Source organism: Charadrius vociferus, unplaced genomic scaffold, assembly GCF_000708025.1.
Source record: "Charadrius vociferus isolate BGI_N301 unplaced genomic scaffold, ASM70802v2 scaffold433, whole genome shotgun sequence".
Lineage (NCBI taxonomy): Eukaryota > Metazoa > Chordata > Aves > Charadriiformes > Charadriidae > Charadrius > Charadrius vociferus.
Genome location: NW_009647846.1, coordinates 3,749,104 through 3,776,519, shown reverse-complemented (window position 1 = coordinate 3,776,519; position 27,416 = coordinate 3,749,104). Strand labels below are relative to the sequence as shown.

Here is a 27,416-nt window from a genome sequence, read left to right as displayed (position 1 = left end):
ACTGTTCAGACTTCACTATCTGGATCTCCAGTGATGACCAGCCCTTCCCCACGTATCCAGATAATTTCTACAGACTCCTCTGTAGCTTCTCCACAACGCATTCAGGTAAAAATCCATTGATTAAGTAACTAACCATTACGTATTCTTTTTTCCACCTCCTCCCACTTAGGTTTATACAAAAGCATGCTAAAGTCTATGGAAGACTTCCGTAAATTTTATGAGAACAGTTAATTTTTAGTGCAAAGTAAAAATCTCTTTTTCCCTCAGTGTGGATTTGAGGATAACTAGTTGGCTGTATATAATAATTGTACTGATGATGTAGTTGGTGAGGAATATTTGCAGAGGTTAAACTTAGCCTATGTATACAAAAGTTCCTGAGGTCTAACCATAGCAAATGGGGAGACATTGTCAACAGAACACCTACTTTCATCTCCAGGGGCATTGCTCGCTCTCTCTCTCTGCCATATTTAGGAGCCAGAGGGAGACTAGCCTATTTAGGATAAAGTTAGCCTTTGGGAATGCTACACAGTGATCAGAATGTATGCAGTGACAAATGATAGAAGAATTGTTAAGTGTAAATGACTAGATTATTGCGGTAGTGCAATACTGAGCTTTTGCCCTCCTTGACCTTGTTCTGTGCCAGTACCATACTCCCACATGCACTTCTGCCAGAGGTGGTGCTGGAGAAGAGGATCTTGCAACAGTCCTGAAAATGCAGCCTCCATCACAAGATGGACTCATCTTGGGATGTGTCTTGATCAGGGTGGCTGGGTACTGCCTCTATGAACTGCCCTGAAAACACTTTTTAAATGGTTTTGACATTGTCATTGTACTTTCTATGCATGATACAATTTTTTCTGCAGCATGTATAATGATGTACGTCATTAGTTTTTCTAATGAACCTAAATACAGTTCACTTCTCATCCAGCCTAATTTTTTTTCTTATTTATTTATTATCATCAGTGCTTCTGTCTGATCCATGAAAAATTAAAAAGAAGTGTCTATGATATTTCCTTAGAGATGTTCTTTAGTTACCAACAACATTTAGCTATGTATTTTATCTAAGATGTTATTCCTTAAAGTTATCAACAAAAGGTGGAATCAGGCTGCCTTATTGTTTCACATACTCATTCTCAAGATTCTGTTATGATGGAAGGTTTCTATTTTTGATACAGTTGTCTGGTAACAGAATCTCTCTTTTGCATGGTAACCATATCAATATGTATCAATATCTCATTGCAAGGTAGATGTTCTCACAACATATATAACTGAAGCATAATGAATATTCAGCATTCATAAGGTAGGTATTTACATTGCAACTATTGTTCAATTCTGCAAAATAATCTACCTCCTTATATCACTGATATTTCTGAAAAAAACCTATGACTCCGTGATGAAGCAGAATACTAGGATGAGAAAAGTTTTCCTGTTTTCTCGAAACAAGTACAAGCAACGTCATAGTGGTGTCAGTCATAATCCAAGATTAGATGTCACTGTGAAGTGTCCTGTTGGTTAAGGTCTATGTGAAAATGATGGAGGCTGAAGAAATCTCAGCAGGGAAAACTCTGGGGAGCTTAACAACAGTTTTACAACAATGGGACTGAGGGGTAATGATTGTCCTTTAACCTTTGAGCTTCTTCGGAGCTTTATGTTTGTAGACTCTGTACACTTACACACTGAAATGTTTATGCATATGAGACCTAAAATGGCTTATTCTATTCTGTAAATAAAAGAATCTAAAGAGTCCCTGAAAAGCTCTGTCTTGTCCAAAATTCAGTAGTAGGCTGGATTCGTCCCCAGCTTTGAGTACCATTTCCTTTGTGCGGGTTTCTTTAGGTGTATAATCACAAAATGTGAGATGAATCTTTCCTGAAGAGTTTCTGTAATCTAGAAAAATCATCAGCTGTGTAATTCAGCTCCTGCCTTGGGTAGTTCTAATGCCTTTTTAAGGCATTCTAGCTTAGTTTTACTAAGCATAAGCGTATTAGCCTAATCTTACTGTTAAACTATTACTTTCTGTAAGACATTACAAAAAAAGGACGTGACAACTAGATAAAAGGTCTAGGTAATCAAAATTAGGTAAATAAATACACTGTTTTGTGTTTTCAGTAGTAGTTTTAACTCTGACACTAAACCAAATACATAAATGAATTACATCAAAATAGCTTTCATAGTCAGGTGTATTCAAAATGGAATACAAATCTCAAGAATGTAGCACTGTGCTTTTTTATGTCATCTGGGATAATTTTTAGTTTAATGTTTTTGTAAATGATCTGGAGGTAGGAGTTGAATGTACATTAAGTAAGTTTGCCGATGATACTAAATTAGTATATTGGATAGACTCAAGAGCTGGGCATTCACCAACTGTATGAAATTTAACAAGAGTGCTGGATTCTGCACCTGGGACAGGGCAATCCTGGTTATATGTACAAACTGGGGGACAAGAGGCTGGAGAGCAGCCCCGTGGAAAGAGATCTGGGGGTCTGGGTTGATGGCAAGTTGAATAGGAGTCAACAGTGTGCCCTGGCAGCCAGGAGGGACAACCGTGTCCTGGGGTGCATCAAGCACAGCATTATCAGCCAGTCAAGGGAGGGGATCGACACTGCACTGGCATGGCCCCACCTAGAGGACTGGGTGCAGTTTTGGGCTCCCCAATATAAAAAGGACATCAAACTATTAGAGTGTGTCCAGGGGAGGGCCACCAAGGTGGTGAAGGGTCTCAAGGGCAAGACTTATGAAGAGTGGCTGAGGTCACTTGGTTTGTTCAGGTTGGAGAAGAGAAGGTTGAGGGGTGCCTTCATCGCAGTCTGTACCTTCCTCAAGGTGGGCAGCAAGGCGGAGGTGCTGATCTCCTCTCTCTGATGACCAGTGACAGGACACAAGGGAATGGAATGAAGCTGCGTCAGAGGAAGTTCAGATTGGACATTAGGAAAAGGTTCTTCATTGAGAGGGTGGTCAGTCACTGGAACAGGCTCCCCAGGGAAGCGGTCACGGCACCAAGCCTGTCAGAGTCATATGGTTTAGTGTTAGGTTGTCCTGTGAGGAGCAGGGAGTTGGAATCAATGATCCTTATGGGTCTCTTCCAACTCAAGATCTATGATTCTATGAAATTTCTGTGATGCTGTCCCACTAGGCAGAGAATACCCTGCATATACACCTGCCATTCATCAGCTGCAGTCCTTAACATTACATTTTGTTCTTATTCCACTATATCTCACTCCTTTTGAACAGTCAAATGTGATTACAAGATCGCCCCATGTCTCTTCATTATTAACAGTATCAGACTCATACTTCTCACAGCCCTGTCTAGTATTTTTCATCTATGCAGCAGGTATGTAGATACATATATATTATATACACCTATATTTGATTTTATGGTTTTGCACTTATTTAGGTAGCTGCAATAACTTTGCACCAGTGTCATAAATGTACAAATAGCAATTTTATTTATTATTTAATAAATAACAAGCACAGTTAACAGACAGTATCATATAATTCTGAGACAGAATGAAAGGTTTTAAAACGTGAAGTTTACTGTGGCTCATAAAATTCTTTGATGTGTTTTACAGATTGTGACAGATCAGCAAACAGGTCAAAAAATCCAAATAGTGACAGCAGTAGACTCAGCTGCGTCTCCAAAGCAACAGTTTATTTTAGCCAGTCCAGATGGAGCTGGTGCAGGAAAGGTGATATTGGCAACACCTGAGACATCTAATGCCAAACAGCTGATCTTTACCACCACGGACAACATTGTGCCAGGCAGAATTCAGGTAAATCTAGTACTTGAGGTAGACCATAGATTTTTGTTTTTCAGATTTTTTATTTTTATCAAAAGTCTATAATTGCTTTAAGACAAATTGCAATAGTTTTCTAAAGATCTAATGACATGGATTAGACCATACTAATCGTAGGCTTTGTTATTCAGTCATAAATCCTCCTGTCTTCATGTTCCTTATGTATTCCATTGCACTCATCACCCCTTATTGTGTGTTCTCATTAAAATTCCAAAGACATAAGCGAATACTTAAGATGGTGCTTGTGAGGATTGCCAGGACTTCAGATGGTCTGTTCAAGATTCACAGATACACAGAGGTACAACTCACCTGAGAAAACTTACGTTCACACTGCAGTATCAAGACATTTCAGTAAAAGCTCTTTGGAGCAGAAGCTGTCCTCTGTTATAGTAGTTTGTGGACCTTGAGCATAATCTAGACCAATGGGATCTTTATAAACCAAATTATATAAACAATAATCTATCTCTAGTGAAATTTGAGGTTTCTTCCTAGCAGTCTTAAAAAAAAAAGCGCCTGGTACCTATTGCTACTGTTACAATAGAAAATATTTTACAGGGAGAAGTATCATTCTTACGTAAATATTTGAAAAATTGTATTAATAATACTTTTTATTTTACTATGCTAAATGGCTTATCTGATGTTACAGAGGGGTGGTTTGTTTTTTTTTTTTTAATTTTTCTGTGATTCTGTGAATATTCTGAACTGAAGTTTTGGAATCCAAGGCCTTCAGAAGCTAAACTGTTTCTATAATGGATCTCAGCTTCAGGCTATCCCCTCTGAACCATATACCCCTAATAGCTAGAGAAGGGATAGATGGGAACAGCATCTGAAATACAACCATCTCTGGCTAAAATATTGCAGCTGCTTGCGTGTAATTGCAAGAAAGGAAGAATACTGTTAACTGCACAAGTGAGGAAACTTATTTGTACAGATCAAAGCTAGGAGCTTTATTTGGAATTTGTTTTGCTTTGACTGTTTCAGCAGTGTCACTATTGACAGTAAAAACTCTCATTAACTTGCATTTTATACTGCTTAATTTCATTCCACGTGTCAAAGTCAGCCACCTCTTCTCAGTTGATATACCAATCTTGTTCTGTAGGCAAAGCTCCTTACTTTCACATCAGAAGAAAATACTGGCTAATTACCTCTTTTTGTTCTGGAATTTTGTTTTAGATAGTGACAGACTCTGCTTCTGTGGAACGTTTGCTTGGAAAAGCTGATGTTCAGCGGCCCCAGGTAGTAGAATATTGTGTAGTCTGTGGCGATAAAGCATCAGGTAAGGAAGCATAGATAGCATTGTTCAAGAAACTTGATTGAAAGGATGACTGGGGTGAAGGGAGGAGGTTTCATGTATTTTAATTGATTTTAACCATGCTGGTGGGAAAAGCAATTGAGTCTAAAATAGAAAAAGATAACATTATACTTCGTATCTGTACATGCAGAGTAGTTAAACTATGCTTGGAAGAATATTAGCTTGTACTTAAACTGGAGCATATGATTTAGCATCTGCTGAAAGATGAAATAATGATTGAATCGCGCCTGGTAACTGAAAGAGACTATTTGAAGCATTTAGTCTGTTTCCTCACAGCTATGGGGAACATGCAGTAAACATGTTGCCTAGAAAACTCTACCTGCTCCAGGAAAACACTTCCTAGTGCTCTCTAACAAGACTTCCCGGTAGATTTTGGTCTTTCACAGAAAAAGGCAAGTAGAAATCAAGTGAATCCTCAGTGTTTCACATCCATGCAGTAGCAAGGAGCCTACAAGGTAAAATCTCTACATTAGCCAAGGAAGTGGACTATGCTTTCATGCTGCATAGAAGACTGTCTCTTTGTCCCTCTTTTTTTTTATTTTTTAAGTGTTTATGTAATTAAGAAAATACCAGAATTGATATGTATAGGAATTTTAAATTAAGATGGCATTTCAAATTTTATTGTAAAATTACTTATATTCTGAAATTACTTAAACTCTTAGCCTGTATGTTCTTTTACTGTATTGTATAATCTATAACAGCAGATAAAATTGCATCTGTACTTGTCTAGAGTGGGAACTAACACTTCACAGGCATCTCATTCAGGAACAGGTTTAACTTTCCTCTCTTCTCTCCACTCTCCCACCAAAAAGCCCTGACAATAAGTAAAAAAAAATATCCTGTAAGACTTTAACAATGCTTTCATGGTCCAAAATGATGATAAGAACACAAAATAAATTTAAAGGGTGACTTTTACAATGTTTTACTTGCTTAAGAGAAATATTTCTATGCTAATATATAAGTATTTTCCATCTGATAACAATACATGTGTTTCCTAGGTCGTCACTATGGTGCTGTCAGTTGCGAGGGATGCAAAGGTTTCTTTAAAAGGAGTGTGAGAAAGAATTTGACCTACAGTTGTCGTAGCAACCAGGACTGCATCATCAATAAACACCATCGGAATCGCTGCCAGTTTTGTAGGCTTAAGAAATGTCTAGAGATGGGCATGAAAATGGAATGTGAGTGTTAAGTACCCAATGTGATACTGTGCCTACCAAATAATAAATTCGTGCACTACCACTTTTTAGTGCGTTCTCTCCATTTCAGTGTGTGTTGCTTGAAGGAAACAGAACTTTCAGCAGCCAGAGCATCTACCATACCTTTATCTGTCACCATTTTATGTCTGAGGTGCAGTAGTGATTTGTTTTGAACCGTGTCACTTAGGCTCAGTTAGGGCCTCACTTAGAATGCATGTTACAAACACAGTGTATGTTTATAATACAAAATATTTTAACATGGGTGATCATCAATCTAATGTTCCATGTTCAGAATCTGCTTTCCATCTGGTTTATTTTTGCTGCTTTTTCAACCAGTGATAGAAAGTAGTTGATGTCCTTTTTGTTTTTCCCTTTTTACATTTTTATATTAATTTGGTCATTTGTGAGCGTTGTATTATGAGGCATTGTATAAACTGTCATATATTATACCATATACTTTCATGTTTGTTTGCAGTGCTTCATACAATTCCAGTGCTAGCGTTCAAACACTTCTGTCAATGTATTTTGTTTCCAATTTATAGCACCTCTGCTTCTTCAGTCCAGCACTTCATGAAGGTTATTAGCTGGTTGTTTTGAAATAAATTTATGGTGAATTTAAGGTGAAACAACAAATACTTTTCTTTTTCCACTCCGGTCTAGGCAGGATAAGTTCCAGCCACTGAGTTCTAAGCTGTAAATAGGGAAATCTTTGTATTTGCACTTGTAACTCCAAACCTGTAGTGATGATTGTTGTGCTTCACACACACTGTGCTGAGTATAGGGGGAGACATTTGCACAAGAGAAACTGCTGCATTTCCAGAAGCTAAACGTTTCTTATTCCAGTATGATCAGGATACATGCTCGCTGACTTTACTGGGCTTTGGGTCAGGTTTCTGATTAATGTTTGTGGATCCACCAAGCTAACAAAATGGCTATATACCTACTTTTAAGCCCCTAAATTTTGCTGACAGTAACAATATTGGCAAAAATAAAATCAGGAACTAAATAACTCTTGCTGGTTATGAGGACAGAGAGAGACATATCCATGTATGTTACTGTTACATTCAAGAGCGCTATAGAGGAGGATTGAATTTTTTTGTTTGCTTGTTAATGTTAATTTTCTAGAGCAATAACTGCTGTATGAGAAATTGGTACAATGAATAGCACAGAAATACTGTCTCCATTTCTATTATGCATTTGCAAAGTGTTGTGAGAATTAGTATTACTACAACACTTTTAAAAATTCTTTGTATTATCCTTATAGTCTTTTATTCATTTTATTATCCTCATTTTCAGGGGAAAATCGATGCAGTCGAATGTTATGCCAAGCTATAGAGGAGCTTGCAAAGTTTAGTGACTCAGAATCCAGATGACTTTCTGTAATTGGTTTAATAATAATACCTTAATATTAAAAAGATGCACTTTTCTTTTCCTTTAAAATTACAAAGTTACTCTGTCTTTGTATTTTTATTAAAAGATTTGCAACACTTATTTGGCACAGTGGAGACTGAGCTTATTTTCTTCCAGTTATCAAGTAGAAATATTTTAAATTCTGAAAAGGTTAGTTTTGCAACACTGTTCCCTAAGTGGGTGGAATGAATGGATGTGAGTGAATTGCGTATCATGCAGAGATGCGTCTCCCAGGGAATTAACCTGCAGCTCTCACTTAACTTGCCTGTCTTGACTTTTCTGTGGTTCGTTCTGGTTTTGCGTTATTTTGAATCATCCAGAGTATGACTGCATCTAACATTTAGGTGTAGCTTTACCTGTTGGAAAAAAAACAAACACCAAAACCAAAAAAACCCACCAAAAAAATTTGAAAACACACTTTGCAGGATGTTCCATCTTATTAAATGTTAGTGAAATAGCAAGCTTTGACTCCAGTTCAGCAAAACTTAAAGTAAATGATAAATCTGCAACTTCCTTAGTTAAAAATGTACATAATCACAGGTATAGTAAAATTGGAGCCTGTGTTTCTTCAGTCTTTGTATTAAATTTCCAGTTTTTCACTGAGCTGACACACCATCACAATGGTGCAAACTGAAATCCTACTGTGAGAATTTTACTTTCTTTTTGTATTTTTCAGTTGAGTTGTTTCCTTTCAAATCTGCATGTTTCTATCTTTATGTAGCGGTTCAAAGTGAAAGAAAGCCCTTTGATGTGCAGCGTGAAAAACCAACAAACTGTGCAGCTTCTACCGAAAAAATCTATATCAGAAAAGACCTACGAAGCCCTCTAATAGCAACTCCAACATTTGTGGCAGATAAAGATGGGACGCGGTGAGTATCTCAGTTTAATGGGTCTTGTTTAAGGTTATTTGTCCATATTTGCAGGCACACTCTGCTCTAAAGAACTGGGCAGAAAAGAGCTCCAATTCACAAATCATCTGTTTCCATTACTAAGACCAACCTAGATTCTTCTGCTTCTCATGAAATTTTTTATGTCTGAGTACAGTGGGGTGGTTTTCAGTTCAGAGCTGTCTCTTCTCCAGCCAGGTCAAAGCACAGGCAGAGCAAATATGTGATACTCAACCAAAAAGCATGTAGGCTTACGCTGTGATGCATTCAGGTTAGCACTTCCCTGAAATCAAATCTGCAAATGACAGACTCAGTCTTCCTTCTCCTAAAGACAGTAGTAAAAGGGACTGCAGCAGCTGCTGATTCAAATCCTGAGAGACTGGTTTCAACAACAGCAAAACAACGGCAACTTGCTTTTGCTATATGGAAGATACTCCAAAATAGTTCCCGTGCCCCTAGTTGTCTCCGTAGGCAGTGGGTGTGGAAATGCATATCATAATAAATGGAAACAAGATTTGTCTTTTTCTGAATAGAATAAAGAGCTTTAGATTAAATATCACACTTTTAAAACTGTAGGTCCTGTTAGTTTATGAATGGATAATAACTACCTAAAGATATTGGATCTCAAGATTCAGGTTTTTTAGATCTATATTTAATTTTTATATATATATTATTTGTTGAAAAATTACACTGCAGTTAGGAAGATTGGATTGCAGATTTCTTGGAGAATTGTTTTTCAGCGTTCTTGTTTGCAAGTCAGATAGTTCAAACGCACTGCTCACAGACACATTTTCTTCTTGGAGATTTCCTTGAGCTACAGATCCCTTACAGTCCTATAAACAATATTATAGTCGTTAAGTGTGACTCTGTTATTTGTGTAGGATTCAGATTCGCATAGCGCATGATCATTTGCTGACTGTGGTACTTCACAATGTTAGTTGCTAGTCTCAGAGCCCTTAACCTATAAATTCCCTGCAGCCTGAACCTGTCGTATGTGCATTTGTATTGGATTAGGCAGGCTGGGAGTGTTGTATAAGTAACAAATAAACTTATCCTTGCTGACTGCAAAGACTTCCCGCTGTCTCCCTAAATTAGATACAGCAAAAGGAAATAACGTTTGGTCAAAAAGTAGCAGAAGTAAAGGCAGTAGAGATTTTATGCAGACCTTGATCACATAACTGTTTATGGCAGCTCTGCAGAGAGGGACCTGGGGGTCCTGGTGGACAACAAATTGCCCATGAGCCAGCAACGTGCCTTTGAGGCCAAGAAGACCAATGGCATCCTGGGGTGCATTAAAAAGAGCGTGACCAGCAGGTCGAGGGAGATCATCCTGCCTCTCCGCTCTGCCCTGGTGAGGCCACATCTGGAGCACTGTGTCCAGTTCTGGGCTCCTCGGTTCAAAAAAGACAAGGAACTACAGGAGAGAGTCCAGTGGAGGCTACAAAGATGATCAGGGGACTGGAGCATCTCTGTGATGAGGAAAGGCTGAGAGCCCTGGGGCTGTTCAGCCTGGAGAAGAGAAGGCTGAGAGGGGATCTCATCAATGCTTATCAATATCTAAAGGGCGGGTGTCAAGAGGATGGGGCCAGACTCTTTTCACTGGTGCCCAGTGACAGCACAAGGGGCAACGGGCACAAGCTGGAACATGGGAAATTCCATCTGAACGTGAGGAAAAACTTCTTTCCTGTGAGGGTGTCAGAGCACTGGCACAGGCTGCCCAGAGAGGTGGGGGAGTCTCCTTCTCTGGAGATGTTCAAAACCCTCCAGGGCACAATCCTGTGCAACCTGCTCTAAGTGACCCTGCTTTGGCAGGGGGGTTGGACTGGGTGAGCTCCAGAGGTCCCTTCCAACCCCAACCATTCTGTGATTCTGTATTTTGGAATGTAAAATACATTGTCTTGACATAACTTTTTTCTTCAGTGCAGTCCATTGTCTAACTTGGAATGCGCAGTTATGCCCTCCTCCAAAGTCTCATGCATAACTAGCACTATTAAGTGAATTCTGAAAGCAGGAGAAGACAACAGCTTTCTTTAAGGCACAATAAACCAGCATAAAAAGCAAATGAGAGGATATCTATTTGGGAAGTTGTCATTGATTTTGCAAAGGAAAGGAAAACGTTCCAGTCTTTCTCTTTCAAGCTACTTGTTGAATGAGTAAACTCTGAGCTTCATTAAATTGTTAATTTAAAAATTAGTAATCCCTTTTATTCTGACATAGGTTGTTACACATTCTTCTGATTAACATAAAATACCATTGACTGTCAGGTGCCTTATGCTTTTCAACAGGTCGGCAGGTCTTCTTGATCCGGGAATGCTTGTGAACATTCAGCAGCCTTTGATCAGGGATGATGGTACAGTCCTTCTAGCTGCTGACTCCAAGGTATTACTCTTTCAGTTAAGTTCTGAACATATGTATTTCTTTGTTCAGATTATTTTAGCTATGTGCATAGACACAAGTAATTCTTCCTCTTGAAAAGATAACATTGGGGTAGGTCTGAAGATCTTTACGAATGGAGGTGGTAAGCTGTTCAACAGAAACATGATTTCTTTTCATGGCATATTTCTGCAAAAGGTCAGCCACAGGTATGTCCCCACATGATGTGTCAGCTGGGGCTAGGGTTGATGATTGCAAGAGGATTTAAAGATCATTGTGAGCCATTCTTCCTGTAGGTGTTCAGGAGGAAGGAAAAGGTATAAGGGAAAAAAACCCACAAAGATTAAAAATGGGAAAAATTTATGTTGATACATCACCTATTATTTTGATCTACTAATATGGTTTTCCTTTTTAGGCTGAAACAAGCCAGGGTGCTTTAGGAACACTAGCAAATGTTGTAACATCTCTTGCTAATCTCAGCGAGTCACTAAATAATGGAGATACTTCTGAAGTTCAACAAGAAGAGCAATCCGCAAGTGAGATTACACGGTATGCATTTATATTTGCATCTTATTTAGCAATTTGTATTCTGAATGGTGTATGCTTTACACTGATGCATTGGAGTAATTTGGCGTGGTGACACCAAACACAGTAGAGTTTGCCCCCTACTTTTAAACACAGTAACAATTCTACAGAAATACAGGTTTGGCTGGATTCCTCTTGTGAAGAACTGTGTCCTGTGTTATAAATGTAGTGTTCTGAAGTTAGACCAGACTTCATACGCAGTAAAATAATAAATTACTAGTTTGTGACCTTGAGAGACTGAGAATAGCAACACTTTGGCACTGTTTTATTTGGTAGTGTTGTTATATAGAACTGCAATGCTTATGCCCGTAACCCTGCTCTTCAGGGCGTTGTGGTTTAACCCAAGAGGCAGCTGAACACCACACACGTGTTGACTCACTGCCCCCCAGTTGGGATGGGAGAGAGAATCAGGGTAAAAAATGCCATAATACCTGCTGGTAATGTAAAGAAAATGTAGTTAAACAAAGATTAATTAACTTTTTCTTATCGTTTAGAAAGTGTTTGAAGTCTTTGTGTTTGTTAGTGAGAGAAATGGGAATTCTAAAATTCCCAGCAGAGCTTGAGATTTTTATGGGTGGGGTCTTTGTTTGGGGATTTTCTGGGGGTGGTGGGTGGGTTGAAGGATAACATACATTGGCAGTATAGTGAAATAAGAAAAATACTTGGCCTCAAAACTGTCCATTGTTTCTCAAGGAGAAGATTTTTAAGAGGAGCTTAACTTCAGGCTATTAAGTCTTTTATTTAGACTCCTGAAGTGAGTGAACTGACATTTAAAACTACTTGACACTGCAACTTTGACTTATGTCAATTTTGTACTCTTTCTTTAAAGCAGAAAAAAAATTCAACACCCCCCCCCCCGCAAACGTCTTGACGAAAATACTGGCAAAACAGCACTGTATTGTACTACTGTCCACTGGTATGAAATTGGAGCACAAAATTCTTCTTTAAATCTAAGCTCTGTTATCATAAGAAGGGAATTAACACTGCCTTATTTTGGCAATGGCCCAGCTAGAGCTTGAGCCTAAAGGAGTCCAGGGACCAGTCTCTCCTCTGTTACTGTCATAAGGTTTCTAAGGCTATACTGTGAGATCAGGAACGTCTGGCCATATCTCATCTTATGGGAAAGGAAATTCAGGCATGTTGTCTAGAAGAGAAACACACTATTCTCTGCTGTTCCAAGAAACGGGGCATCAAGGACAGGGACTGCAGGATGTTCTCCAGTGTGCATCTGGTCTGTAATCCTCACATAATCTGTTAAACGTTCCAAGGTGAGAAGGAGGGGATAGTGAATGATAAGCACAAGAGACCCCTTTACTAGTACAAATACTAGCATAAAACTATCAGAGCAGGATTTACAGTAGTAAAAAGTTCCCCCCTCACAGGGGAGATCCTTCACCAGCAATATATGGGTCGGTCTATTAATGTCCAAACAGTACAGAGAGGCCAGGTTGTAATGAAAAGTCTGACCTCATGTCTTAGCATAAACAGTTCCTGTATGTTATCTCTAAGTGGAAATGCTTTATAGCGCTTAATTTGACCACCACTCTGAATTTTTTTAAGGTGTAAGGAAGCACTCTTTCACTGTTTATTACTTTTTTCCAGGGCATTTGATACTTTGGCTAAAGCACTTAATACCACAGAAGGTGCAGCAGCTCATAACTTGGCAGATGGGATGGATCCTACAGGAGGAGGGAATATTCATGTAATCAGTAGAGATCAGTCAACACCAATTATTGAAGTGGAAGGACCCCTACTGACAGATACACATGTCACATTTAAGGTATGTGCTTCTTTAAATGTCTTACTAAACAAACTAGCACTTGAAACATAACCCAAAATTAGTTTACTATCTTTTCTTATATTTAATTTTGGCAATATAATCTAGGATAACATCTGCTGTTACAAAGCTTCTAATTCAATTTTCACTTTTGAATGCTGTATCTAAAGAATATAGGTGTTATTTCATAAGACCTTCATAGACAGAAGGATGCTTTAAAATGTATTTCACTTTCCAGTGTTGTTGATAATCACTTTCCATATCATCTGTCTAGTATGATGTCATGATTATTTCATTTATAATTCTAGATAGTGTAAAACTTTCATCTAAAAGGCTCCTTCATATAAAGACAGGTTACAGTGCCTTCAATAGATGCTTACAGTTAAACCACTGAAAAAGGTCTTGCATTTTAGAGATGCTTCAGCTTCAACTGAATACAAGCATGTGTTGATAAACAGTGTGTGAGAAGCAATAAGGGTGTTCATCTTGCTGTAATCAAATTGCACTTTTATACAAAGATCGTTACTGAAATAAGTAATACTTAATGTAGTCAAACTTTTATCATGACCTGCTTATTCCCATTAATGGTGTTCTGTGATTGTAGAGTCCCATTACATGACTTTACCATTTTAGATTTTATATTGCTTCTTTTAAAAAAGTTTTAAAATCTTTTATAGCACTGTGATGCTAGCCAACACTCCACAGACCAATGAAACCTATAGATTTAATTATTACTAAACGAATATTAAAACATTTTGAAAGGAAACATTTGAGCCCTGTCCCACATAATTTGTTGTATCCTATTCCAGTTTTGCATTCCTTGCCAGTAGTAATGAGTTATTTAGTACAGTTTTCCTTTGACTGTTTCTTGTCATATAGTTGCTTATGACAGACTACAAGACTAGTTTCAATGTTTTCGCTGGTTATTTCATCGATATTAAAAATTGGTTTAAGTCTGAACTGTATGTATTGTACTGTACTTTTATTTTTTGCAGCTGACAATGCCCAGCCCAATGCCGGAGTACCTTAATGTACACTACATCTGTGAATCAGCATCACGGCTACTTTTCCTCTCTATGCACTGGGCTAGGTCCATACCTGCATTTCAAGCTCTTGGGTAAATGCACACACTCTGTTGAATGGTTTGTTTTCTAATGAATTTAAGCACCGATCTGAACACTTTTCAGCTATTTTGAATTTTGAAATGATGACATTGTTTAATTTTTAATGAATTCTTTAAACTGTGTGAAGACTATGCAATATTCTCCTTTTTGAAGAATAAAATAGAAGATGGCAGAGGAGGGGATAACTACAATATCTGATGTTACTGCCGTTACAGAAGCTAAAGCCGAATCAAAAGCAAGCATTTAATTTGTAGAAATATATCTTGGTAAAGAACTGGTGAGCACCATTTTACAGATAACCTGAAATGGTTTCCTGTAGTTGGCCTATCACTTCTTTTTGCTTCTTTAAATACTTGTAATGTGCTAATATATGCCTTTTTGTAAAGTGGTTTGCAATACATTAATCCTTATTATTAATTGTTATAATTAACATAATTACACATAGGGTAACACCAGCCTGATAGGAAAAACACCTACAGTTGTTTGCTTTTCTGTTGTTCGCAGGCAGGACTGTAACACCAGTCTTGTGCGTGCCTGCTGGAATGAGCTGTTTACCTTAGGCCTGGCACAGTGTGCACAGGTAATGAGCCTCTCTACTATCCTGGCAGCTATTGTCAACCATCTCCAGAACAGCATACAGGAAGGTATGTTTTCCATGTGTGATTCTTACCCGTGTTCAGTCCTGTCAACACTAGGGACATTTGTATAACATTTCTCACTAGGCGTTTCCTAATCGGTGGCAGAACTGTTCTTCATTATCTAGGGGAAGGAGAAGCCTTCTCTTGCAAAATTACCTTTCCTCTGGTGATCTACAGCTTCTGTTGCACTGAACTCACAGAGATCTCTGTGGGATAGAAGTGTGCATAGAAGAAATGGGGATGAGGCTGGAGGACGTATTCTATTGTCTTCTACATCTGACTGGCAGTATAAAGACAAGTACATCCTGAAATTGGGTGTGCTCACAGAGCTTTCCCCCTGTCCAGTTGTATTTATTTTTTTCCTCTTAGAGTAATGGTATCTTCTTCCAAACCACATCAGAATTTTTTCCTTCCAGAACTTTCTTTCTCCTCTTTGCAGTGTAAAACTATAGCATTTGCCAAGTATCACAAGACGAATATTCTTGCAAATACAGTGGGTTTGGATACTGCTATAATGCAGTAATGATTAATGTATTTTGAAGTACCCTCTGGAGCATTAAACAACCTATTTGCTTGACACTTTTAAGAAGATGGATGTAATATTTTTTTTAATTCAGTGTTGACCTGTTGGTAATGATGACTATATCTAGAGTGGATTGTAAGTGTTATGGTTGCTTTTATTTCCATTCTTTTCTTTCAGGGTAGTCCCAATCAATATGATTGATTAGCATGAGAATAATATTCCATTTTTAATAGGAGGAAAAAAACAATACTAGCAGCTTTAAACTGCAAACACAACATGTTACAGGAAAGCTAGCTTAAATTTAAATCTGAGTTCAAAGTAGTTGCAAAGTCCTATTTGGTAGCAATTTGTTTGATGATTTTTGTGGTGCTGTTATTGTGCACACAGCAAAAATTGGAAAATAGGCTTTTTTGGGGGTGGGCGGGTGGTGTTGGTGGGTTGGGGGTTTTTTTTTGCAAGTTAAGAGGGCCTGGCCAGCCCTCAAAATACAACAAACTGATGCTCCTTTCCTGCACAGAGAAAGAGGCAAGAGTTTAAAGGACCAACAGGGAAACATGCACATTATATGTTCTTCAGAGAGTTAGGCTTTTAGTTATATCTCTGTCAGAATCAATAGAGCTGTCTGTTACATCTACACCCCAGGCAATGAGTTTGTGGAGGGGTAAGTGGTGAGGCAATTACAACCTTAAGCTGACTCCACTTCTGTTCCCATGTCTCAAAAAAAGAAAAAAAAAAAATTTTTTCTACAACCTGTACTTCCAGTCATACCGTGTTACCTGAGACTGGCCAAGAAAACAGTTGATTTGTTTTAAATGATTTGGTGATGGTTTGTTTTATTCATCTGTTCTGCAAAGTTATTGTATTATATTGCATATTATAACTTTAAAATTCAAAACAAAATTAAGAAATTTCAGAACTTCAGCTAGGAAGCATATTAGTGATGACCCTGTTTGGAAACTGGAATTCAAGTTCATTTTTCCTGAGTATTTCTGCACCATCGTTTCCCACTTAATATAGAAATGAAAACACTACCTCATGTCTATCTTAATCCATTTTGAGTAACTAAAGACTCGTATCACAATTCTTGTATTTTAGAAATGTATATTATGCTTTCATTCTTATTTCAAGACATTGTGCAAAAAATGTCTTTTTCTGTTAAATCTTTTTATTATGGTTTCGGAAAAAAATTAAAATAATCATAAATTACATCAAAGATTTAGTTTAAGGCACACCAGTCTAAGCAATCATATACACTATTAGCTGTACAGACAAAGGTAAAATATTTAAGTTATAATCCTATAATATTAGCATTATTAGCTAATAATGCTAATATTAGCATTAGAGATCACGACTGGAATAAAATTACTCTAGTGTGTTTCTCAAGAAAAAGTTTTATCCCTTGTAAATTGACTTATCTCTGAAGTTTGGTAACAGTAATTATATATTCAAAGATTTGTCTTAATGTAATCTCTAAGGTTTTCATTCTTTCACTAGTCTGCAGATAAGCAGTCAGAGAGAAGGTATATTTACCAAAACAGAAATCTCTCGCTCCCTAGCTGAGCAGCTAATACCACTTGATTGTAACTTATCCACAAATAATATAAAATTATTCTCTTTTTTAAATCAACATAAGGAATGTGGTGTTCCAAATGATGGAAGAATCTGTGTACATGTATTTGAGTGAATTTACCCCATCAGAAGGGAAAAAGACTATTTACCACAGTAAATGAAAAATTTACTTCTAAAAGTACAGATAGAGGAAAAAGTAGTTCTGTCATTACTGCTCTTGCATTCAGTTCTGGAAAAGCTAACTCAATACTGTTTGAATTTAAAATTAGGATTGCATGATAGCATTTGTTTTGTGCTTCTGTTCATTCCCAGAATCACTCTAGTCATTTGTAGAATAATTCACCGTGATTTGAGAGTCACTGCTTAGTACAGTACATCACTGGAATAAAATTGATGTTGCAGATTATGCTGTACTGGCAAAATTATGGAAAAGAGTTAACAGTCTGTTTGCTAGCCTTGTGTCTGACTTCCATAATCATTCAGGGCATCCTTATATGTTAAGTGTTATATGTTATATGTTAAGTGGTTTTAAGATAGCAAACGACACAAAAGACTTTGAAATGTCACTTGTTTTCTAAAAGGATATTGGTTAATATATTAGATGTACTTGAGCTCACATGAAATAGTAAGTAATATCTTTTTGTAGATAAACTTTCTGGAGACAGAATAAAGCAAGTCATGGAACACATCTGGAAACTTCAGGAGTTCTGTAACAGCATGGCCAAGCTTGATATTGATGGATATGAATATGCATACCTTAAAGCTATAGTCCTCTTTAGCCCTGGTAAGGAATTTAGTCACCATATCTTTTTAAATAACAAGCATTCGTATGTTAATGTTTTAGCATTTTTTAATGGGACTAATGTCCTGAGATGAGACTGATCTGTTAAGCTGCAGATAAAATGATTGTTCAATAATGATTTATCATAAAAAATATGTGTTTTAAAAATAACTTTGGAGCAACATATCCATGTTATTTACAGTTCCAACCTATGAGGTATTTCCTGTACACCCACCTTAGAAGACTAGACTCTCAATTATCTTCAGCTGAGAATCTATGAGTAAGAAGTTATCTGGGATGTGTTCTAGCAATATTAGTGAAGTAAATGGCAGGAAGGATTAGAGGGAATACATTCTCACAGTGACATAAAGCAATCGGCTTCAATTTTAATATTTTTAATACACTCATAAGAGGGATCACTGAAATATGAGCAGAAATACCAGGGTGTTTTATATGGAACTTCCACATATTTCCAAAACTAAATTTAAACAGGCTGTCTTCCATTTGTTACCAAAAAAATGACAGCAGACAACTAAGGTATGGTCAAGTGTTTATGAGAGATGAGGATTTACTCAAAGAAGACATTTGCGATTTTCTGGAATGATAAGGTAAGGACCTTAAAGAAATGGGAAGTGACAGTCTCTTCAGCAAAGGTGGAGAAATCTTTCTAGGATGCAGAAGAGTTAATTTTAAACTGCTAAAAGGCTGAGCAAAAGGAAAACTCTTGCTCAGAAATGCAGTTGATTTACTTTATTCAAAGGTGTTTACCACTTTGAATTTAACAGAATACAAAGAAATTGAGTATCTTGTTATTAGGGGGTTTGGTTGGTGGTTTGTTGTTTGGGTTTTTTTTTTTGCATTGATATTACTTTTATCTTTGTAATAAAACTTACTTGAATTAGAAGATATTGGTGTCCTGAAATTTGCTTTTGATTTTTTTGTACTGTTAGGGTTAGGTTTATTAGGGCTTTTATTCAAGTTGGAGGAGCAAGAAACTCCAAACTTAAGCTAGCTCTGTACTGTTTCAAGGGAAGAGCAGTTGGAACACAACACTGAAGATATTTGGGCATAGTTGGATATGTGGTACTTTCTGGTTTTTTTCTAATCACGTGACTGTCTTTGAGGAGCTGAGCCAGCTGGAATTAACACGAGACAGACTCTGGAAGATCAAGAAATTTATCTGTCAAGAAAACAACCCTAGATACTACTCAGTCAGCATAGTTAGTGGAAATGCCAGAGGCAAACACATTTAAAAAAACAAGGTTAGAAACATAAACTAGGAGGGTCACTGCCTGATACACACTTACAGGCTAAATCTTTTTCCACTTTCTTGTGGATACACACAGCTATAGAGAGAAAAGTGTGCAAGCTAATTCTGAGGGCAGGAAGCAAATGTTCGATTGAGTGGTTTCTTTTATACAGCTAACATGTTAAACATCACAATACAAGAGAAATATTTAAATGAAATTAAATGCGATAGTCTTATAACTACATATATTTCACAATGTATAGGGAAACAATCGACATACAGAAATGTTTTGTTTCTTTAGATCACCCTGGTCTGACCAGTTCAACCCAAATAGAAAAATTCCAGGAGAAGGCACAGATGGAATTGCAGGACTATGTACAAAAAACCTATCCAGAAGATACTTATAGGTATTTATTGTCTATAGTACCCAAAGTAATGTTGTGGGCCATAACTGGCAAAAGTATGAAATGCCATCATTGATGTAAAAATTTCCTTTTTGATATCTGTTCTTTTTTGACTATTGATGAGAAAGAACTAGAACCTTGTTCATAAAAGCAAGCAGGTTTGTTTAAAGATAGGTAGAAGCAAGACTAGCTGTCTAGCTTCTTCCATATAAATTAAACTTGAGTACTTTCTTTTAATTTTGGGTGGTTTTTTTTTTTTGAGTCTCATTGCCATGTTTAGAAATGTAAACACTTACTTTATTAGAAATCTCAAGAGTCAACTTCCTGAAACTTCTTTAATTCAAACTGCCTCCTTTTTCAAGTTAGCTGTCAAAGAGGCTTTGAGATAATAAAAGGTGATTATCATCCTTTAAATGATTGTCAAGTTACATATGCAGAAAAGTTTGAAAACTGTCAGTTTATAAACCTTGGAACAAGGACTACATGTGGGAAACAGTAACCAATGCCAAAGCTTCTGTTTATAAGAAATTCCCACATCCTACTTGTTTTCTCCTTTGTTTTGTTTTTAAATTTCCAAGGACTTCTCTTTGAAAGTATCTAACCTGTTTTTTCACCTCTCAACTGTGGCTGTTTCTAACTTGCTAGAAATAATTATCCTATTTTCTAATAATCTCCATCAAAACTATTTTAAATTTCATCAACACAATGATTCTCTGCACTACAAGGGAAATGCTAACTTCTGTCTAGGAATGTATCCTACAACATACTCTCTTTTACTGTGAAAGGTATCCCCGTGTAAAGAAGCATGCAATCCCAGACATTTAAGCAAGGTCTGAGAGTAGTGTAACTTTAAAAGAACAACAACAAAAATGAACAAACAAACAAAAAGCCTGTAAAAGAGAGCGCTTATCCCATCTCAGAAACTGCTTTCTGCACTGATCTTAGAGAATTAACATTGTGTGGGACAACAGAAAGGGCATCAGGATTCCTTGTTAGGTGCAGTGAAGATGGGATTCTCTACTTTCAGAATATCCTCAAATCCCACATTCTTCTGTGTACAATTCAGTTATTCTGGTTTGATGCATGACAGCTGGATATCTGCCATAAAAAGAAATACATAATTTCTTCCATATACTTACTTCTCTTAATAGTGGCTCAAGGAAGAAAATCACAGAAATTTCCCAAACAATGTCCTCTATTTTAATTGGTATTGTCTATATCCCCGTATGCCCCCATCTATGCTCACCCATAGGTAAGTTCAGAATACAAATCTGATTTCTGAGCAACTGAATGCTGGCACAAATTGAGGTAGAAGTACAAGCATTATAATTTTCACAAAACCAGCAGCATAGCTTTAATCTTTTTGCAATTTTTCCCATAAGTTTACAAGATTAGCAGAGTGGGCCTTATATATTTTCTCCATAGATATTCAATCATTTTCCAGAGGCCTGTGTTCAGTGCTGCCTAAGGTTTGCTATTACATGGCTCTGGTTCAGGAAATTTATTTGTTTTGGCATTTGTAGTGTAGGTCTGCCGTATAAACACAGCAGATATGCTTTCATCACTGTCCTAAATTTCAAATGCACTGAAAGTCCAGAAATTCAATACGATCACTTCATTATATTGGTTGTCTGTTATCATCCTGGTACATAAAAACCCCACAGCATTTGGCAATATGTGTGAGTAACAGCACATCCCTCCAAATTCCTTTTCTCATCAGAAGCAGATTCTCTTATTTCCTTTTATACATATCCAGTCCCATTCTTGCTGTCTGATTTGTCATTAAGTTGCTAGGCAACTGAGGACTATGCTGTTTATGGTTCAAATTTTAATTAAGCATTTCACTCTTAAAATTGTGCAAATGTTCTCTCTAGTCAGTGTGAATATTATTAGTCTTAGCATTGTCCTGAACTGTGAAGTGCTTCCAGAGCTGGGAATTTCAAAAGCAGACCAGGAGAATTGTCTGTTTGTACATAGACGTTGTCTCTACAAAGGGCATTAATATGTCCTTTTCATTGGAAGACCGCAAAGAAGGATGGTGGCTTTTCATTTCACTTGCAGGATAGAAAAGTAACCATTTTTGTTATGGTAGCTCAATTACCTTTAATTGCCTCTTTACTCCCATTCATGAGTTATGGTAATAATAAAAGCAGATCCTGCTCTTTAGCCACAAAGTATTTTAAACTGGTATTATATGTATTTATAATCCACTGAACTTCTTTTTCAGGCTAGCCCGGATTCTAGTTCGCCTGCCAGCACTTAGGCTGATGAGCTCTAGCATTACTGAGGAACTGTTTTTCACTGGTCTCATTGGAAATGTTCCCATTGACAGCATAATCCCCTACATTCTCAAAATGGAAACAGCAGAATATAATGGTCAAATAACTGGCACGTCTGCATAGTGGGAACTACACAATTTGATAGATCGAAGTAATTTTTGTAAAAACATACAATTACGAAGTTAAAAGAATAGCATTTTGGTATGTACAGATATTTCCAACTTGTTATCAGTTTCCTGTCAAATTTCTTCCTGTCTGTTTGGCATTGACAAAATTTAAGCAGCTATTAAAAGACCTGCTACAGAACCTTTTCTGCCATGAGGAGTATTTTTAATGCCTTTCATTTAAAAGGCTATAGATTACTGAACGTACTTTTCACATGCTTTGTATTTAGAAATTATCAGTGGTTAAAAATAGAGTTTTATAATATCAGAGATTAGTAATAAAATTACTTTAAAAATAAAAAGAACAGTATGTATATATTTAAAAATATCCTTGGAATTAATATCTAATAAATGCCAGGGTATAATACTAGCACTTTGTAAGCACTTCTTGTCAAAGCAACATCATCAACATCCTGCTTATGAGTATGGAAAATGAAAAAAATTGCCTATGTCCTTAGTCAAAATGCTAGTGATTTCTGTGAAAATGTAGAACGCTACAGGAGACAATCATTTATTCTACGACAAGTCACTTGCTCTTATTTATGCATTAAATATTACTGTGGATTCTTAAATCAGATATCCACATTATTTGAAGCTGTACTCTGTTAAATTAGTGCAGCTGTAATTCACAGTACGATGCAGTCATAATGACTATTACATGCTGCGGGAGTTACCCAAACTAGGAGATAAAATGTGTTTCTTGCCACAGTAATGATGAAATATTCGGGTTCCTTGAAGTTTCTGTTCAGACCAACAGAGTCATGACAAATGTTATTCTAATACGAAGCCTTTTGATTGTGGGGAAAATCAGTCATTAACTGGAAGCACAGTCATTTTCAAGTAGAGCCATGTGATGCTCTTTGTATTTCCAAATTTACTCCTTCTCTCTGTACGCCTGAACACCCTCATCATCCAGCCAAAGGTACAACTTAAAACCTGAAATGTGTAGAACCTCTGGCTGTCAGAGTGTATTACACAGCACTCTTTATTTTTCCCCCCAACCCTCCCCTTCCCTGACTGAGGACTCAGAGTTTTGCAGTGCTCTCAACCTGATTCAGTTTGAAACTGAAATATAGTTAGGATTTACATTCAGTCACGTACAATTGCAGTTAATGACTGATATACCATGGAGTTATAAAATTAACTACTTTTTAATTGTCTAGAGTGATGAGCCATCATCATGTTTTCTAGTATTTGCTATTAGCTGCTAGCATTGCTTTCATTTTAGTATAATTCATTATTATTGGCATTAAATATTTTAAACAATCAAAGTTAAAAAAAAAAAAGTCATGGCAATTAATACCGTGATCTGATCCTGGCTCATTAGATGCATCAATTATTTTATATTTTGTATGGTAGAGGCATTTTCTACTTGTGTATTTTTATGCGACAAAAATCTAATGATAAGTTCAGCACTTTTGTTATTCTTCTGTTATTGACGTTTATTTAGAAACACCAACCAGGTTGGTGTTTGTGTCTTTTAAGGGTCTGAACTGTAGCCAAAAGACCTTAAGCAGCTCTTAGGTGAGGCTTACGATGTAATAAAAAGTCTTGACTCTTATTAGGGGTCTCTCATTCTCATTAGAGGCTCACGTTTGTAGCACTCATTGTGACACAGAAGGCTATTTAATTTTAGCTTCTGGATGCATTAAAGTCTTCTACAGTTTCCATTGTTACAGCAACAGAATCTTCTTTTCTCCAAAGGGTGTTACAAAGAGTCCAGTATGCATGCAGAGATTTGTAATATTGCACTTTCATTTCTCTCAGCTTTTGCTATAGCAAATGAAATTATCATATTTTTAATGTGATAGAAGGTCCACACTCTGAACGTTAAGTCAGCTGGAATACAGAATTTTGTACTAGCTGTTTTACTGCAGTGTAACTTCTTGTATGATTGTCAGCACTTCCGATGCAAAGTCCCTGTTTTAAGGGTATACAAATTAATTGTGATATTAACAACAGCAGAAGAAGTAGCTACCCTGGAAAGAGTTGTGGCCATTTTTGTTAAAATTTAAATTTTATTGGGTTATGTCATTGTTGTTCTAAATGCAGTATGCATTGAATTATTGTGATATTTTTCATTGCAAAAAAGATTATGTAGTTTAATTTGCTTTCAGTATTTTGTAAAAATCATTTAATCAAATAAGTAAGCATTGTTAAAGACAAATGAAATACTCCTTAGCACAAAAACTAGCCATTGGAATGTTTTTTTCCAAATTTGAATACACACCAGCTGGCTTTTTCATGGCAAACATAATTTCAAATTCCATTTTTTCCAAGTAAAAGGGCCCCGTTTTCTGTGCAGTATTTGTTTTCCTAATTTTTCTTACTCGTGCTGTGAGCATAACAGTTCAGGAAACAAAATAAAGCCACTACAGTTTTTTGGGAACAGAAGGATTGCATGAAATAAAACTTAAAATGTACGCATTGTATTGCATTCTCTAATCAAAGTGGTAAATACCATGTAGCTCTGTTTACAAGCAAACCACACGCCCTACAAATGCAAGGCCACATAGTGCTATCCCTGATCCATCTCTGGTGGTCACTGACTCTGCAAATAGTTACATGGAGTTTAGAGATAAAATACTAAATTGTGTAAAGGAAGTAACAACAATACAATCCATATCTAGCATTTATTTATTGTGCATGCATTTAATAGATGAAATGAAGCAGTTCCATAATTAAGGTTCTGTTATTATCACCTAAAAGCTATAAAGTCTTTCTTGATATAGCATCATCAGCATGATTTCCTGACCTGCATCTGTCAGAACCAAGCTAATTTGGTCCTTATGCCATTAACAAAAAGTACTTTAACTGTACACTATTTTGATTCCAAGGCTAACAGTTTGGATTGCAGAAATTTGGGCAGCAGATCGTAGATCCTGGAACTTAAGAAATATTCAGAATCTAAAATGTTTTGCATATTTGAATATTAGCTATAAATAATAAGATAGATGTGATGAATACCCTAACACTTCTTTTTCACATGCTGCTCAAGGCCTGTAACAAAAATGATCCAAAGATTTGGCATATGATGGAGAGAAACTGAAAGGAACCACTGAAAACACTGCCATATAAAAATATAAACCGTCTTCAGTGCAGTAGGGCTCCTCTGCACTAAATTTCAAGTGTAATCACAGAATCACAGACTGGTTGAGGTTGGAAGGGACCTCTGGAGGTCATCTGGTCCAACCCCCTGCTCAGGCAGGGCCACCTACAGCCAGCTGCCCAGGACCGTGTCCAGGTGACTTTGGAATATCTCCAAGGATGGAGACTCCACAGCCTCCCGGGGCAACCTGTGCCAGTGCTCAGTCACCCTCACAGTGACAAAGTGCGTGCTGATGTTCGAGGGAACCTCCTGTGGTTCAGTTTGTGCCCGTTGCCTCTGGTCCTGTCACTGGGCGCCACTGAGAAGAGCCTGGCTCCATCTTCTTTGTGCCCTCCCTTCAGGTGTTTGTACACTTTGGTGAGATCCCTCCTGAGCCTGCTCTTGCCCAGGCTGAACAGTCCCAGCTCTCTCAGCCTCTCCTCAACTGTGAGGTGCTCCAGTCCCTTCATCATCTTTGTGGCCTTTCGTTGGAGTCTCTCCAGTATGTCCATGTCTCTCTTGTACTGGGGAGCCCAGGCTGGACACAGCACTCCAGGTGTGGCCTCACCAGTGCTGAGCAGAGGGGAAGGATCCCCTCGCTCGGCCTGCCGGCCACGCTTTGCCTAATGTTGCCCGGGACTCCGTTGGCCTTCCCTGTGGCAAGGGGATGTTGCTGGCTCACGTGGAACTTGGTTCTTTTCTGCCCAGCTGCTTTCCAGCTGGGTGGCCTCCAGCATGTATTGGTGCCCGGGGTTGTTCCTCCCCAGGGACAGGACTTTGTGCTTCATTAGGTTCCTGTGGGCTCGTTTCTCCAGCCTGTCATGGTCCCTCTCGATAGCAGCACAACCCTCTGGTGTATCAAGCAGTGAAGCTGCCCATCTCTCGGTGATCTAGGTGTAATCTACCAGTGAAGCTATTTTAGCTCATTTAAAGAAATCTTACTCTTTTCCTTGTACGTCCATCAACAGAAGATAGGTGTTCAAGAGGCACAGAACTGATGAAGGGATCCTTTCTGCCAGCAGTTTAGGTGTTGCTTGGTAGCAACAGAAAAAGGCCTGCCTAAAGGAAATGGGCCTCACGAAGTTGTTCTTGCTGTGTTAGCCTTTAACGTTGCTTCCTGCCTCTTCTCATGACTGGTCCTTCAGGCCACTTTAACATAATGAAGGTAGAACAGTACAGCTGCAGGCTCAAGCAAGTTTTAAACTGTCTCTGCAGAAAATACTACAAGGCTGATGTAGTTCTTGTCATTTCTGAGGTTTGTTCCGTCCCCCCTGCCAGTAACTGAAAGATGGTAACAGGCCAATCTTGCTTTACTTTTAAATGAGTTCCATTTTGTTTCTTCTTTGCAAGTGTATACTTTTGCTTATGAATATGGGACGAGAGTTTTTTATTATTGTAACAATTATTGAAAAACTGTTTCTTGATTTTAAGTGTGGAAATAGCCTGTTTTCATAAAGGCCAAATTTCAATGCCAAACTTGCGTTTACAGAAGTAGGGGTCAAAGAATCACAGTCTGAAAGGGAATCTAAGAAAACTGACATCTCACTGAAGTTCTAATTAGTGCCTAAAATTCACTCTCTTCAGAATTTTTGAGGTCCTGCTTCTGCTGCTTTTGAAACTATTTTAACTCGGTAGAGATATAGTGATAAGCTATCTGATTACATCTGTCTGAACTTAAATACACGTGTATATTGGTAATAATCCATTCAGACAAATGTTAGAATTCGGTGCTTGCTGAAGCTGGGGCATGCAGAGAGTGATACTGAGGCAGTAATGTCCACTCTCCATCTGCTTTGTTTGTTTTCCAACTCTTTTGAGAAGGAACTGGATTTGAATCTTGTAGATGAGAAGAACAATGATCAATAATGTGTAGGAGCATTTTGGGTGAGCTTTGTAGTAATGATTTTTATTGCATTTGTGACAAGGGGAAGAAGGTATACTGCTTCTCCCCTACTTTTCTCTTAGTTTACTCACATTGGACTAAAGAGACACAGAACTAAGACCATGTGCAAAAGTCATCTTTCTCTGCCTATTTATACTGCTTGGTAGAAGAGGAAAAAAATAATCTCCAAGGAGAGATCCTTCGAAGAGATCATACAATCCTTTATTTTAGCTGTCTTAAAATGTTGGATTATTAAGGAGGCATAGTTTTCCAAGTGCTCTGGGGCAAGAAACCATTGTTCGTCACCAGTGATTACTTGGTAACATTTACCAAGTCTCTTCTTACCTTCATCTGGAGCGCTTGGCCCTCAGGGCAGCCGTA

General features: G+C 37.6%; 1 protein-coding gene across 1 annotated transcript; it reads left to right on the top strand.

Moving 5' to 3' along the window:
- On the top strand, window positions 1-22,323 carry NR2C2 (nuclear receptor subfamily 2, group C, member 2). The gene is made up of 13 exons (XM_009882878.1): window positions 1-105; window positions 3,570-3,770; window positions 4,968-5,070; window positions 6,105-6,284; window positions 8,434-8,581; window positions 10,885-10,978; window positions 11,388-11,521; window positions 13,160-13,337; window positions 14,330-14,451; window positions 14,963-15,102; window positions 17,835-17,972; window positions 19,520-19,625; window positions 21,850-22,323. Exons 1-13 carry the CDS (start codon window positions 34-36, stop codon window positions 22,022-22,024), a joined length of 1,791 nt encoding a protein of 596 aa, XP_009881180.1. The 5' UTR covers window positions 1-33; the 3' UTR covers window positions 22,025-22,323.
- Window positions 22,324-27,416: the final 5,093 nt, after the last annotated feature.